At 39.3% G+C, this 16,771-nt stretch overlaps 1 protein-coding gene across 1 annotated transcript in view; it reads left to right on the forward strand.

The window, feature by feature from the left end:
- LOC126235866 (luc7-like protein 3) overlaps window positions 1–16,771 on the forward strand; it is a 150,831-nt gene that overhangs the window by 87,915 nt on the left and 46,145 nt on the right. Inside the window, exon 8 of the mRNA XM_049944768.1 lies at window positions 13,424–13,577. Within this exon, the coding sequence (XP_049800725.1) occupies window positions 13,424–13,533 (110 nt within the window). The 3' untranslated portion in view covers window positions 13,534–13,577. The remainder of the gene's footprint in view (window positions 1–13,423; window positions 13,578–16,771) is intronic.

Raw genomic sequence — 16,771 nt, forward strand, 5'->3', positions numbered from 1 at the left:
ATAATTAGAAACTGATATCAGTCATCTTCTTAGATCTATAACTCATGAATATTAATTTCAAATGGAAAAATAACAAATTCACCCTCCTCTATAAGTTTTGTTAAAAAAGATATTGCATTGTCATGAACTGTTTCTGAAATATCCTGGGTTCTTTTAAATTTCGTTTTATTTTCAGCCGACTTGAAACTCTCTACAAGTAAGAATTCTGTTTCAGTAATTTGGCAAACATATTTTCAGATATATTTGCCATGCCTCGAAAAGAATTTCACCAACAAAAATGTCTGCAACTCGTGGTCTAGTGGTTAGAATTGCTGCCTCTGTATCATGGTGTCCCAGGTTCAATTCTCGGCCGGGTTGTGGATTTTCTCTGCCCGGGGACTGGGTGTTCGTGTTGTCATCATTATCATTTGTGATAGTGGCTAAATTGGACTGCTTAAAAATAAAGAAAAAGACTGTGTAAAAATTGGGACTTTATATAGGAACTGATGACCGTGCAGTTTAGAGCAACACAAACTAATCACCACCACCAATAAAAATGTTTCTGAAGTGCATTCTGTCTACTCATCTTCATATTTCACCACATCTTTCTCAGGATCATTTTCATTCAGTTGTCTATCTGGATTTCCTCACTTATACACCTGTAGCTCTCGCTTGAGATGAAACTGGCTCAACCAGTGCTTGCGTTTCTATTTCTTGATGACCAGAATCTGCGGTGGCGTTCTGTTAGTCTCTCTTTTTATTACTGTGCTGATTTTGAGATTGGAATGTTTCCTCTCGCAATACAATATTCTTTCCAGGAGCCACCTCCAAACCTCTCTTCTTTCTTGCTGGTCAGTTTGAAGTGCTTCCATATCTTGAGTCTTTCAAGAAATCTGTTGAAGTATTTTTCAGTTCCCTGTTCTTTAATATGTTATCTTGTAAGGCGATTAAGAACTTTTTGATTGTGAAAAGGACAAATACCACTTTCACAAAATCTACTCACAATATTCCGTTTAACCCTGGAAGTTATGCCTTTGTGAGAAAAATTTGGTTTTTGTTGTGCTTGATTCATTTTATTGAGAATCTGGAAATCAGAAAATCTGGAAATGTATTCTTCGGAATAGTTGACAATTTAGCATTCTTCATCTTCCAATTTGTCAGCACTTGGTGTCGGGCTGTTTTTATTGAGCGGGAGAATGCCACCTCCAGAGATTGGCATAAGTGTGTTGAATGTGGCACTAAACATACAAAATCAACATCATTTTCACCACAAAGTTATGACATCTTCATCTAAATGAGAAGAAAGATTATCTCCAATAAGAACTTTACATCTAGACGATCTTTTTGAATGCGGCAAAAAACTACTTCCAAGCAAATCTCTGAATGTTCAAGTATCAATCCAACCTCTGACTGTACAGTTAAATGGTGATCCTGTTTAGGAACAATGCTGATTGTGTATGATGGTAAAAGCACACCGTCATCAGACCCACAAATCATAATTGATGTGATGCTTTTAGAAAAATTCATTGGCTTTTCCAGGTATTTGTCACCTCTACGATATATCCCTGGATCATCACTCAAGTTAGACTCATTGTAAGTGAAAATAAGAGTCCGGCACATATTCTAAAGTTTTTTTCGAGGTTGTTGAAATATTTCTTGAAACTATCAGGGGATACTGCGGCTTGAGCTTGTTTGATGTTAGTAACAACCTGTTTAGAACACTTGTTTTTGTGATGCTTCAGTAGTATGACCAGTCTTCTCCAGTCAGCTTGTTTCTATAGCACTGAAACAAAAAAGGCTAGCCATCATTGCAAATGTATTGGTAGTTTACATTAAAACAGCAAAATTGCTAGGTCTGAGGGTGAGATTGATCAGTGACCAAAGAAACCCCTTGCCTGTGTTCAGTGACACCCTCTGAAGAATAAAAATAAAAAAAAAACCTTACAGTGAAAGAAATATTTGAGGTTGAAATACAAAACAAGACCTCTTTCTCAAGCTAATTAAACACATACCAACATAAACTACCATATTTCTAGCACCTTTCATATCCAGTCTGTTACCCTGAAGTTATTTAAGCCTTTCAAATAGTTAAAATGTGATAGGTTTTTTATGAAAATCTCCCATATCGATCCATTTGTACATGGAGTTCTTGGTCACTGACAAAGAGTTACTTTGAGTGCTGCCAGTGCAGAAAACAAAATTCGACACGAAGTAATTCTAAGTAATTCTTCTTTTTAAAAATTGTGAAGTTTTTATGAAAGTTACGCCATGAATCAAAGTAATGCCATTCAGCAGTATCTAACACAAAACACAATTAAATTTACAGATAAAATCTGCTAATGCACACTTTTTTGGTGTTTTGTATAATGTTGGCATTCACAACTGCTCTCAATAAATATTGAAGAAAATCTTTTTCCACCATTTTACAGTCTTTCACTGGAAGGGATAGTAACTCATCAGCTGGTCTCCTCTGTCAGCACCTGTTTTAGACAGCACCTGTTTTAGACAAGTTGTAGTCTAATACAATGTCTGGCTTTACTACCTCAACATATCTTCTCCAGTATTTTACACTGACATGTGAAGCAGTCATCTTATACTGTGTTGACAACAGGTGTACATCACGTTTGTCTTTCCATTTCAAGCAGAAAATGTGTCCTTTGGGACGAAATGTCATTTCTCCTTCCCTTAGTTTTTCATTTGTTAGGTCACTAGGCAAACCTATCCTGTTTCTCATCACAGTTCCAACTCCCATTGTATTTCTTTCCCATAGTTCTTCAAGGACTGCAGGACTTCGATAAAATCTGTCCGGCCAGGTATACCCCAAGTCCTTTCCCCAAGTAAGAGGAACATAGCTTCAGCAGCAGGGATTTCACAGAATCTTCAACATTTCCTCCAGCACAAATGTCAGAATTGCACATGTAACCTGTTTGAGCATCACTTACAAAATACAGTTTTATCCCATATTTCTCTGGTTTGTCTTTCATATAAACATGGAATCCAGTTCTTCCTCAAAAAGGACGTATTTCTTCACCCACAGTCAGGTTTTGTGATGGATAAAAGACTTTTCTGCACCTTTCTGTGAAAAAGTTCCAAACAGGCCTTACTTTATGCAGAGAGTCATGGTCTGGTTCTTGTTGAGGTCTTCATAGCGCATTATTGTTCACATGCAGCATCCTGAATATGGCAAAAAATCTGTCTTGTGACATTAGCTGAGAAGCAAATGATGAAGGAAGCACAGGGTCTTCAGACCAATAATCCCTAAGCTTAGGTTTCTTTAGAACACGCATATGCAAAACGATAGCAAAAATTTGATGTACTTCATGTATCCTCGCTGCTCTCCATTTCTTCCATACAGATTTTGGTTTGATTCTGTTCTGCTGCCGAAGTTCAGAAATAGTATCAGTAGCGTATATATTTGTCTCTGGCTTTCCTTTTAGAAACCTGCTGTGATCAAAAAATTGGTACAAAGTCTAGTTTTGTTGATAATGTATCAACAGGAACCTGAATTCCACTCATTTCTTCAAACAGAGGTAATTCAGGGAGTGCATCAAAATGACGCCATTCATTATGAAGGGCAGGCTGTTGAACTGAATGACAAACCTGACTAATAGAAACTTGTGCATTAGCTTCTTCATACTCACTACCATCAGCAGCACAGGTTTAACTCTCCAGCTCATGCGAGTCATCATCGTCTTCTGAAAAATTGCCGATGTCGTCCAAAAGATCATAAAGTTCTGAGCCATTGTTCAAGAGTTCTTCAATCTCTAAGGTTGACAAGTGAAGTCTGTTAGCCATATTCACTATTTATTTGTGTCTCTACACACGGGAAGGATGCACACAATAGCACAACGCTTATGAAAAGCCAAACAATTAGTCTTGCCACTCACAAATGTAAAACACACATTTAAATCACAAATAAATAAGTCAGAAGTGAAGGACATATGACATACATCTGTCAGATTTTATGGTTAAAACATAGTGAACGTATCTAGTATGTCCATCGGCTCCAGTGTGTTAAAATATTGCAAGGTTGCGGTTACTGATGTCATTCAGTGCAGAAGGTGGTCTATAATTTTGTATTGTGTCTCTCTTTTTTTAAAAAAAAAAAACACTTTATTTGCCAAGATCGCTATGTTAACACAATAACTGGAGTACTAGTTTCGGCAATATGTATTGCCATCCTCAAATCTATGAAAACGAAATATCTAGAGGTTACTGGCCTACAGTCAAAAAATAAATAAAAAATGTAGTAGGACATACATGAATATTTTTTAATAAATGAAACATACCATAAAAAGTCAAGGCATTGCAGTGATGTGCCCCATGAGAAGCACTGCATCAGTAATGATCAGTGATGTCATCTAAATTAATTACAACAAACACCTCCTGGTTGGGAGAATAGGTACATCTCAAGTCTTTACCTCTACCTGATGGATTGAACAGGACACACATGTATGCTATGGAATGTAGCATACTGAACACAACTCAAGGATCCATTCATAACAAACTCTGCTATTTGAACTGGCGGTAGATGAATGATGACTCACGTAAAATACATTCATAATTGAATACTCCAGTTAACAATGTAGGGAAAGATTGCTTCTTACCATAAAGAAGACAAGTTAAATTGCAGACAGGCTCAAATAAGACACACCAAGTTTTCGACCACAGCTTTCATCATTAAAAAAAAAAAAAAAAAAAAAAAAAAAACACACACACACACACACCATTCATGCACACAAGCAAGCACACCTCATGCACACATGACCGCCAACTCCAGCATCTCGGGCCAGAATGCAGCTATGACGTGGGACGCAAGCAGAACTCAGCAGGGGGCGGGGAAGGGGAAGGGATAGTAGTGAACGGGCAGGGGGAGAGATCAACACTGTCTGGTAGAGTGTACAGGGACCAGAATGCCAACAGGTGACGCGTCGGGAGGTGGTGCTTGGAGATGGTGAAAAAAGGGAGGAGCAGCAAAAGACAGACAGATGCGTTGGCAAAGGGTGGCAAATAAACAGGGCGAGAGACGAGAATGAGGAGGAGTGATAGGACAGAGGGTGTGGAAACTGTTGGGTGAAGGGTGTGGGAACTGTATGTTACCGCAGGTTGAAGCCAGAATAATCACGGGAGTGGAGAATGTGTTGTAAGGATAATGCCCGTCTGCACCGTTGAGAAAAGCTGGTTGTGGAGGGAAGGATCCACATGGCTCGGGTAGTGAGCAGTCATTGAAATCAATTGTGTTATATTCCAACATGGTTGCTTTCACAGGTGACGTGCCCCTGATGGGGTAGGATACACAGGACTGGAATAGGAAGTGCTGGGTGGGTGTATTGAGCAGGTGTTTCACCTGGGTTTTCCACAGGGATATGATTCTTGTGGCAAGGGGTTGGCATTGAGTGGCATAGCGATGGAGTAGGAAGTTGTGGAGGTGGGTGGACAACGGAACACCACATTGGGAGGGGTGAGAAGTATCTTGGGTAGGACGTCGCTAATTTCAGGGCGTGATAATAGGTAATCAAAGCCCTGGCGAAGGATGGGGTTCAGTTGTTCCAGTCCGAGGTGGTACCAGGCGATGAAGGGACACTTCTTTGTGGGTGGTTCTGGGGGGGGGGATTGGGGATGTAAGGAGAAATGGCATGAGATCTGCTTGTGGAACAGGTATGGGTGACAGTGCCTGTCTGTGAAGGCCTTGGTGAGACCCTCAGCATACTGAGCAAGAGAGTTCGTCACTGCAGATACATCATACCCGGGTGGCCAGGCTGTATAGGAGAGATTTTTTTGTGTCAAAAGGTATGACAGCTGTTAAAATGCAGGTACTGTTGGTGGGTTTAATATGGACAGAGGTGCAGATGGAGCCATCAGGCAGGAGGAGGTCAACATCTAGGAAGGTGGCATGCTGGGTTGAGTAGGACCAAAGGAAGCAAATGAGAGAGAAGAAGGTGTTGAAGTTGTGAAAGAAAGTAGGAGTTTCTTGGCCCTGGGTCCAATCATGAAGATTTCATCTGTGAAGCTGAACCAGACTAACGAAGGTCTCCTCTAGATGGCCCCTAGAAAGGTTGGTATAGGAGGGTGCCATGTGGGTGCCCATGGCTGTGCTGCAGATTTGTTTAAGTAACTTCCCTTCAAAGGAGATACAGTTGTAAGTTAGGATAAAGTTGGTAAGGTGTATGACGAATGATTTAGTGGGTTTGGAGTCTGAAGGATGTTGGGAAAGATAGTGTTCGGGAGTGGTAAGACCATGGGTTCAAATGGTTCAAATGGCTCTGAGCACTATGGGACTTAACATCTATGGTCATCAGTCCCCTAGAACTTAGAACGACTTAAACCTAACTAACCTAAGGACAGCACACAACACCCAGTCATCACGAGGCAGAGAAAATCCCTGACCCCACCGGGAATCGAACCCGGGCGCGGGAAGCGAGAACGCTACCACACGACCACGAGCTGCGGACTAAGACCATGGGCATGAGGGATGATGGTGTATAGGGAGGTGGTGTCAACATTGACAAGTAGGGATCCAGGAGGTAAATGGGTGGGAATGGTGGAGGGTCAGTGAAGGAAATGGTTGGTGTCTTTGACATGGGGAGCTAGATTACAGGCAATTGGTTAGAGGTGGTGGTCATTGATGGCTGGAATTCTTTCGGTGGGGGCATGCTAACCAGCTGCAATGGGGTTTCCAGGATTGTTGGGCTTGTATATTTTGGGAAGCATGTAGAAGGTGGGTGTGTTGGGTATTGTAGGGGTGAGGGGGGGGGGGGGGATGGATTCAGGGGAGATGTTCTGGGAAGGGCCTAAGGCTTCAAGCAGGGATTGGAAGTTGTGTTAGACTTCTGTGATGGAATCACTCTGACAGAGTTCATAGATGGAAGAGTCAGGTGATTGGCAGAGCCTTCTGCCACTTAGTCACTGTGATTCACAACAACAGTAGTGGAACCTTTGCCTGCAGGTAGGATGATTAGATCAGGATTTGTTTTGAGGCTGTGTATGGCTCTCTTTCTTCTACTGAAAGGTTGGTGCTCTGAGGAAGGAAATTGGGGAGGGATGGTGATGCTAAGTTGGAGGTAAGGAATTCCTGGAAGGTTACCAGCAGATGGTTAGAAGGGAGTGGGGGATCACAATTGGATGGTGGTATGAACTGGAAGAGTAAGGGTTCGGTGTTGGAATTAGGATGATTTTGGTTGGAGGGATTGGTGGCAAAGAAGTGCTTCCATTGCAGGGATCAGGAGGAGGAGAGTAGGTCTTTGACAAGTCCAACATGGTTAATTTTGGGTGTAGGGCTAAAGGTGGGGCCTTTGGGTAGGACTGAAACTTCTATGGAGCAGAGGGTTTTGGTGGAAAGGCTAACAAAAGTGTTAAAGGAATGTTTAGGATCTGGGTTTGGTGGAAAGTTGGTAGGGAGTTCTGGGGGATGTGGCAAGTTGAAAGGTCAGCTAGGCAAGGGTATGATTTACACTGTGGATACGATATGCCACTCCTAATGCCAAATCGAGGTGCAAAACTTACCCAGTTCACCCACCCATCACTTCCTGTTCCAGTCCTGTAATCCTACCCCTTCAGGGCCGATCCACCTGTGAAAGCACCCATGTCATTTACCAGCTCTGCCACAGTGATTGCACACCTTTTTATATTGGTATGACTACCAACCAGCTGACCACCAGAACAAACGGCCATGGAAAGCTACGGCCAAGAGCAGAGTAGACCACCCTGTGGTGCAACATGCATCTGAATGTAACACACTTGATTTCAATGACTGCTCACTACCCGTGCCACATGGATGCTTCCCTCCACCACCTGCTTTTTCTGAATGGTGCAGATGGATGTTATCCTTATAACGCATTCTCCACACTAGTGATTATCCCGAACTCATACTATGGTAACATACAGTCCTCACACCCTCCACCCAACATTTTCCACACCCTCTGTCCTATCATCTCCTCCCCATTCTCGTCTCCCACACTGTTTATTTGCCACCTTCTGCCAATGCATCCGCCAGTCTTTCACCACTCCTCTCCTTTTTTGCTCCTTTTTCCCCATCTCCCTGCCCCATAACCTCCTGACACTGCACCTGATGGCCTTCTAGTCCCTGCACACTCCACCAGACAGCGTTTGTCTCTCCCCCCACCCATACACTACTATCCTTTCCCTTTCCCCTCCAGATTGCTGCTTGCATCCCACGTGATAGTTGCATTCTGGCCTGAGTTGCTGGAATTAGTGGCCATATGTGCATGAGGTGTGCTTGCTTGTGTGTATGAATGGTGCGTGACTCTCTTTTACTGATGAAGGCTGTGGCCGAAAGCTTTATGTATCTTTTAATTGTGTGTATCTGCAACTTAATGTGTCTTCTTTAAGATAAATAGCAATCTGTCTTTCGCTTCATTGTTGATATTCCTACCTGAAGTTTCCATTGTTTAATACTCATACTATTTAAGTATTTACACTCATAATTGAATTTCCTCCTAATAAGTAAAATGTATGTATGTTTTGTGTGATGCCTGAAACAGCACAGAGTTCACTATTAATAAACTTTCCTCCTTCAATTAGCGATAAACGATCTGCCAATTTACATAACTTGTATTCAGAACTAAATAGTCCATCTATATACTAATTCAAAATCACGTGCATACTGCATTAAAGTGTAAAACTATTATGATGATCAAAAATTAATAGGAATATTTGTTTTTCTTAAATAATCTTTAATTATTGATCATCATCATCATCAACTTTGTCCCCTTCAAAGTAATCTCCCTCAGGTACAATACACTTGTGCCAGCACTTTTTCCAATCTTAGAAGCACCTCTGGAACTCGCTTTTCATTATGGTGTTCGGCTCCTTCTCGGATTTTTATTTTGTCTCATCAGCAGTGCCAAAACTATGTCCTTCCATGAAGTAGAAAGAAATTGCAGAGAACCATGTGTGATGAATATGTTGGATAAGGCATGTGGTGATTTTGTTTCTTTCAAAAAAATCATGAACAAGCATTGAGGTTTGAGCGGGAACATTATTGTGACGGAATTTCCATGATTGGTTTTGCCACAGTTCTGGTCATTTTCTTTGGGTTGCTTGACGTAAATGGCACATAACTTCCAGGCAGTTTTCCTTATTGGCTGTACAGCAGTAAGACAGGAACTCACGATGCACTGTGCCATTGTGATCAAAGAAACCAGTGAGAAGAACCTTCACACATGATCAAACTTGTCGAATTTTTTTCAGTCTTGGCTCCACAGGCAGTTTCCATCAGGACGATTGGGCCTAGATTTCGACATCATAAAGGAACACCCATGTTTCATCACCTGTTATAACACTGTTAAGAAGTTCTGTATCATTGTCAGCTTCATTCAGCAATTCCTGAGCAATTTCAGAACAAACTTTGCTACTACAAGTTTCGTGCTAAAACATCTGAAAAAATTGCTTGATAGGAGTCAAGAATATGCCAACACCACCAGCAAATTCTCTGATGGTGATTCAGCAATTTTCCAAAATCATTTTCAGTACTACTTCCACATAATCATCAGTAATTGATGTGCCAGGGCATCCAGGATGGTCATCATCTTCTGAACATTTCTTGTGTACAGACTAGATTTTGGTCTTTACATCATTATTGAATACAAAGATCGTAGACCATTAACTTATTTTGTTGTATAGTGTGACATATTATTTCACGCCATTATAGAGTACAAAGTTCTTAGGCCATCCACAACATTTTGCTGCGCACTGTATAAGATGACAAATGTGCAGTTCAGCACATTTGATTGAAATGATATAAATGATACAAAATTAACTTCTCATAGGAATGCAGCTTATCATCATGCAGGCGCATCATATTTGAGGAAGTCAGCCCAGAGCAGGCAGACACACTCTTGTCTTACTCATAGATTTGCCAATAGCCACAGTCAACATTTTGAATGCGATGCTGCACTTTATTCCATTTTTCAACCAAACTTTAATGCAAATTCTTCGATTCATCTTATTCAAAAGTAAAAATTCATGAAGCACTCAAAAACACATGTAATAATCTTTCCGACTTTCATCAAAAACTAAATACTGAAAACAGCTGAAATGCAAACATATGTCAGGAAAATGTGAACCAACAAGATAAAAAAATTGCAAAATTTATTTCTAAAGCCCACAGAATAAAAACATTCCCATTACTCATTGATCCCACTTTGTACTTGAGTATCTCCACTTGTAATTCTACTTTCTTCACCGCCGGTGCATATCAGGCCAAAATCACCGTTTAGAAACTTGTTACAGTTTAAAGCTTCATTTAAATGTTGACATGTGGCGAAATCACAACTCAGTCCCCCAGTTACACTTTCACTACAGCATAAGTATTTTTCATATATGGGTTTAAAATAATCATAGACTTTAGTCAGCTCACTAGGACACAAAAATTCTCTTTTAAATGCTGTTTCAAATTGACACAGAGTTTGAAACTTACACTGGTATTTAGCACTCCAGTCTATAGATTCCTGTTGTAAATTTGTAAGAATAAAAATAGATTGAGTCATATCTGCCCAACCTTTTGCTAACTCCTCCTTACATTGCTCCATTAGTGCAAATGAATGTACAGAACCATCTGGTTTGAACTTTTGAAATTTCTTGCTGGTGTACTGAAATATCACCCAAAGAATTGGTGATTGTGTTAGTAAAATCAACATTCTATTGTACTGCTGGTTCGTTTCGTTCTGTTAGGTGCTTCTCCAAACTAGTCACCATATATCGGGCACTCTTAACTACAACTTCGAAAACTCTACTTTGTTATAATCTCTCTACATACCCACCCATATCTGGGATTTGATTATATAAAATTTTGGGTTAATTAAGTATCTCTTGAAATCATTCGTTCTCTTCATTGCCTATTGGGTTACTCTATTTGTTTAGTTTGGCAGGCAGCTTCTTAGGCAAATCTAATATTAAGAGTTTCTACATTAGAAGATTTATCATTTGCAGAGTCTGCTTTCATAGCTACTTCCTCTCCTTGTGTCTTTACATCGGAGATGCCATTTTTTTAACACCTCTTTTTGGGTTTTAAGTGTGGTAATAACATCAGTTAACTTTTGCTTTGTGGTTTAATGTCTATTTACCAGTTCTTCTAACTGGTCTAGCTTCCTAAGTTTTTTTAATATCTCTGCTAACAAATTTTCCGTGTTACATGTAGCCTTAGTCATAAGGTAACAATACTGCATACACTTAAGGCCATGATATCCTGTTATTTTGTTTTGAAACAAACAGGAAGAGGCAATTGTTCATTTATCTACAACACTCTGAGCAAATCACTCAATATGTACCTATTTCTTGTTGTAGACCCAGTTAATATGGTCAGCTAATCTTGCTTACATCTAGTGTAGTGATAAATTACACTTACTTTTGTTTTACAACATGATGGAATTACTTCTTCGTAAATATTGCAATCACATTGGGTGACACTACAGCATGTACTCTCCTATATCTACTTTGGTTTTTACTTTGTGTACTTGTGTTGCTTGGGACAACAGTGTATATTTTTCTCTTATTTTCTTCAATTTTTTTTTGTAAAATCCCGAATACTCTCTTTTTCACACCTCCAGTTTGCATCCTGCACCAGGGAGCTAAACGAGGTGTAAACAACCAGGCAGTCCTGTTGCTGAAGTAAGCCAAATGAGATGTTTTGTGGTGTTACCTTGTGTTATGTACTTCAAGCATGATCTGTCACCCATATTGTGTGTATGATAGTTTACGTCGTAAGTAATTTCTGGTCGCAGTTCTTAAAGCTAATTACTTGCTTGGTCCTGCTTTGTAGTACCACATGACAGTTCTCTTGAACTACTTCACTGTGATGCGATTTATTGGTGCTAGAAGAGAGCTGTATCTGTCCGAGCTACTAAATGACATACACAGCTTAGTGATAATTTTTCTGTATTTTACACCCATTGATTTTTCTACACAGCTTTAATTACAGTGATGGTTGAGCACCTCTCATAGCTCATGACATACTGTTTAAAACAGATGTGTGTCTTACTATGACATGAGCAATCAAAAGTAAGCGACAGTTTTTAAAATGACATTTGTTTCTGCTTGTTTACGTTGTTGAGCACATTTCTCTCTCCCTTGACCATCAAGGCATTACCAAGCCACAGTGCCCAAGGAGCAAGTGCTGTGCTACGGCAGGTGTAAAGGTTTATTTGCCTTAATGCCTTGCCAATGTTCAGAGCAGACATGACGTACATTTACACAGACATAGAAACAAGAGTGTGCAGAATGGGATATTTTACGCTTGCCTACTACCTAAACCACCTGTTTTTTCAGCTCTCACAAAAATCTTTCATTTGTATGAGAGAGTAAGAGTGGAACATGTTATTCTGAAGAATCTGATGTTACACTACAAAATCAAAGTGTTTCACATTACCATCACACTGTGAATTGGAAAAAGAGAAAAGCAGCCTGTAGATTAAGAAGCACGTATTGCCTGAAAGTGTGGTGGTTTCTGCTCTTGGATTCTTACCAAAGTTAGGGTCCTTTTGCTGCATTTCATTTCACAAAGTTCCCATCCCTTTACTGTATTTAGAAAATATTGAAACTAGTTGTTACAGTTTAAATACATATCATTAATTGTATGACTGGGCAGAATGTACTGAGTATTTTGTTATAAACACAAGTGTGAACCATTAAAGTATCCATAAATAAATGATCTATACCTATAAGACAGAGACACAGCAAGCACCCTTAATATCTAAATACAAGCACAAAATGGACAGCAGATAGCACTTCACAGACACAATTTGTTTCAGTGGTACGTAAACACAAATGGCAACTTACCATTCAAGTCAGTGTACAGGAGTAATAGACGTAGTGTGGTGCAGTAGTCATACTTGTCACAAGTAATCAGTATGGACAAGAAAGTCACTCATGTAAATCATGCTTTAGACTGGAAAAAAAAAGATTAAATGAAGTGTCATTTTAACAGCCATGAATCATGTTCTAGAGAAATGGCTCAATAATTAGCAGTTGTGAAAGAACACAGAATTAAAGCACAAGTTCAGCAGGAAGACTGGAATAACACAAACAAGCATTATTATTGTTAAGTTACCATCTTGATGAAATGAGAGTGAATTGTAGTTATGCAATGATTTGGAAAGTTAAGTCACGAAGGCACATGAATCGGTCATTCAGAGTTGTACTTTGGTAAGCAACCAAATATTTGTATAGTTACTTCGTGACCATAGCCCCAAGTGACATCAAATTGTATAGTTTCTTGTTCAGTTCTTCCTTCCTATTACATCTGTATCATTTGAAAAAACTGATTTATAGTTTTAATGTAGTCAATACAAAGTGTTGCTAACTATCCCTTTCTGTGGTACTAGATGTCATTAACATAAAGATTATACAATAATATGAACTTGACGTTGTAATCTTCATCTCTATCTTAATAGTATAGTGGATATATATAGATACATATTTTTTATAGGAGTAAATGGAGATTCAAGTAGACGTGGATCATCACCTCATCGTAGCTCCAGTCATTACAGGCACAGTTCACGGAGTGCAGGAGGAAGCGGATCGCATGGGAATGTTTAGCAAGTGCCCAACATTTGAATCAGTGAGTGAGATTCTCCAAACAGGTATGTGCTCAGTTTCATTGAGATTACTGCTGAGGAAAATCAAATGCTACTTACCAATTTGCCTTTCAGAAAAATCAGCTATGAGGTAAGTGAGACATGTTGGCCTTCCTTAACCCCACTACCAGATTTGTCTGTCACAGGAGGCCCTGTTACAAATGGAAAAATTCCCTATTCCAGCTTTGTTTGGTTATATGTTCTTATCCTCATTGTATTAGAAAAATAATTGTGTTAGTGGTATAAAAATATTTATGCAGTGGTCTTGCAGCATGTTAGTAAATGTAAAGAAATTTTAATATGAAGTCATTCATGAATTTATTCTAATTGGAACTTTTTTCGTCCACACATTTTAATAACTTTATTATTGGAACTTTGTATGTGGCTGCTTGATCTGTGTCTGATTAATAGGTGTTTGTAATTTCGTGCTGTATGTAGGCAGTAGCAACACAAACTTAAATTTTTTGTGTTTCAGTAACAAGGAATGCCTGTAATTTTCCAATATATTCTTGATACTTCTGAATAGTTTAACATATTGTACCCCATAGGGGGGAAAAAAACAAACTGTTTCATCCATCAAAGTTGGTGCGAAAGTTCCTTAACAAACCAACGTGTGTAGCTCGTATGTTGAAAGGCATTCAATTTTGAGAATAAGTGTATGAACCCTGATCCATTCTTAGACTTCTTGACATATCTGTGTTGCTGCCTTTGTTTCTTCAAGGCATAGTTTTTCAAATATTGTATATTTCGTTTCCTCTTCAACAGATTTGTGTTAGAATAAAAACACTTTGAACACACTACAGTGAAACCTCTATATAACGTTTTTCAAGGGACCACAAATTCTGAATACTGTATAGAGGAAAACACTATAAAGAGGAAGGCTTCCAAATAATAATTATAGGGCATTACTGAAGATAGGGATACCACTAATCAGCTTTGACAAATGGTGCCATAGACGAAATTTTAAATTTTCACAATACCGTAATATGATATTCATTGCAAATGATCAATGTATCAAATGATTAGTTTTTTGTAATTAAACCATGAGGCCCGGTAGGTGGATGGGTGAAAGTAAATGGATCAGTTTGTACTGTGAAAAGTTATAACAGATTCTTAAGATTGACATCATTGTCCAAAGCTGACGGGTGGTATCCCGTTCTTCAGTTGACCCAATTATAGAATATGAGCCAAATTTTCTTTATGATATACTGCACATATTACATAAAAACACAATAAGTGGTACAGATTAAAAAAGAATTAGTCACAAAAAAATTACTTTAATAATTAAATTATGAAATGGAACTTAAATTTGCACAAAACTCTAGAAACCTATGCAATCTGAAAATCACGTACCTATGATTTTTTAAAATATTCAAGCAAGCATATTTGTTTTCTATTTCTCCTTGACTGTATGGCAATCATTTATTGCTCGTTCTGTCCTCAAGTCTATGGGCCATCATATATCTCCTGAATGTTTCAAAGGCTTCAGCTGCCTTAGTATATGAGGGCACAGGGTCATCTTCCTTGTCACTGTCACTTCCACTACCACTATTATTCTCCAAACTTCTCTCTGCAGTCAGCTCCTCAATACTTTGTACTCCTGTGGTTGCCATGTTGTCATCCACAGCCACAAAGTCCTCAAAAGTGACAGAATCACTGCCTATTAATTCCTTAAACTCTTGCAAATCACTTGCAACATCTGCCATCTCATTTTCACAGAATCCGCTTTTGTGAAACAGTTTTTAATAGTTTCAGCACTGACTTCCCTCCACAAGTACATAATTAAATTTATTGCCTGTAAAATGTTCAGCTTCAGTTGTGAGCTCTGCTGGCTTCCTGGTTTTTCTTTGGTCCATCAAATTCAAGGCCTTTTTGTACAAGGGCTATCCTATATTTAACCTTAAGGGCGTGTATTATTCCCAAGTCCAAAGGTTGCAGGTGGCTGGTGCAGTTGGGTGACAGGAAAATTACTTTCACATTTCTCAGAAAGGATAAGTCTGGTGGACGTGCTGCACATCTATCCACAAACAGCAGCACTTTTCTTGCAGCACTCCCCATTTTGGCGTCAAATTCTCTGAGAAAACGTAAAAATATCTCACTCGTCATCCATGCTTTGGCATTGTTTGTATATTTGCACGGAAACATGGAAATGTTTTTGAAGCACCTTGGAGTTTTTGGCGTCCCGATAAGCAAAGGTTTCAGTTTTTCACTGCATCGGTGTTTGTACACAACAAAACGGTAATACGTTTCTTGCTCTTCTTACCGCCATGGCAATTTTCCCCATGAAAAGTAAATGTCTTATCAGTTTGTAGCCCTGTATCAGATTAGGGAGAGTCTGCATACACCGAGTTACAGTTGGTTCGTCCACGCTTTTACTTTCTCCACATTCCGCTTTGTATACAACACCATGATGCTGTCAAAATTTACCAGTCCATCCATTGGATGCCTTAAAATTTTCCATTCCTAACTGCGGTGATATTTGAAGCACCTTCTCCTTCAGATTAGTTCAGTTTATAGGAATGTTTGCAACGCGTGCTTTCTGAAACCAAGTTAATAAAACTTCCTCCGTTTCGTCGTAAGTCGATGGTTTCACACGCATGCGTTTCCAATTTCCACAATTCTCAAACCCTTCCGTTATCGACGATCTGTTTTTCATAGTAGTGTTGAGGGGGCCAGTTCAAATTGCTTCGCTAGCTCCACGTGACTCACACCAGAAGATGCCTGCACTTTTTTAATAACAGAAAACTTCTCTTGCAGAGAATTGTTCTTCCACTTTTCACTCATATCCACCGATGAGAGCTTTTTAAAAAAAGAAAAAAAAAAGAAAGTTATATCGAAGACACACTCTCACTAGACACACAAACTGTTTGCTGCTCAGCTCACACAACATGCTATGAATACAAAGCATCGACTGAAATGGCACCAAAAAGCAAGCAGAATGTGCGTCACATGTCACGTGACCGGACTCTGCCACTGACATATGAAACACGCTGAGCGCGGGCTTTCTGAGCTGGTGCAAATTGTGAATCCACAGATTGGAAAACTGTGTGTTTACATCCAGTCACTTAAACATTATAAAGAGGTGAATAATTGACCAGGGTTCCAAAAATATGAGTGAGTGTTACATGGAGGAAATTGTAATATAGAGGAAACTCAGTAAAGAGGAAAATTTAACATTGTTTATATGGGCTTTTAGTCAG

This window comes from Schistocerca nitens, chromosome 2 (genome assembly GCF_023898315.1).
Source record: "Schistocerca nitens isolate TAMUIC-IGC-003100 chromosome 2, iqSchNite1.1, whole genome shotgun sequence".
Taxonomy (NCBI): Eukaryota; Metazoa; Arthropoda; class Insecta; order Orthoptera; family Acrididae; genus Schistocerca; species Schistocerca nitens.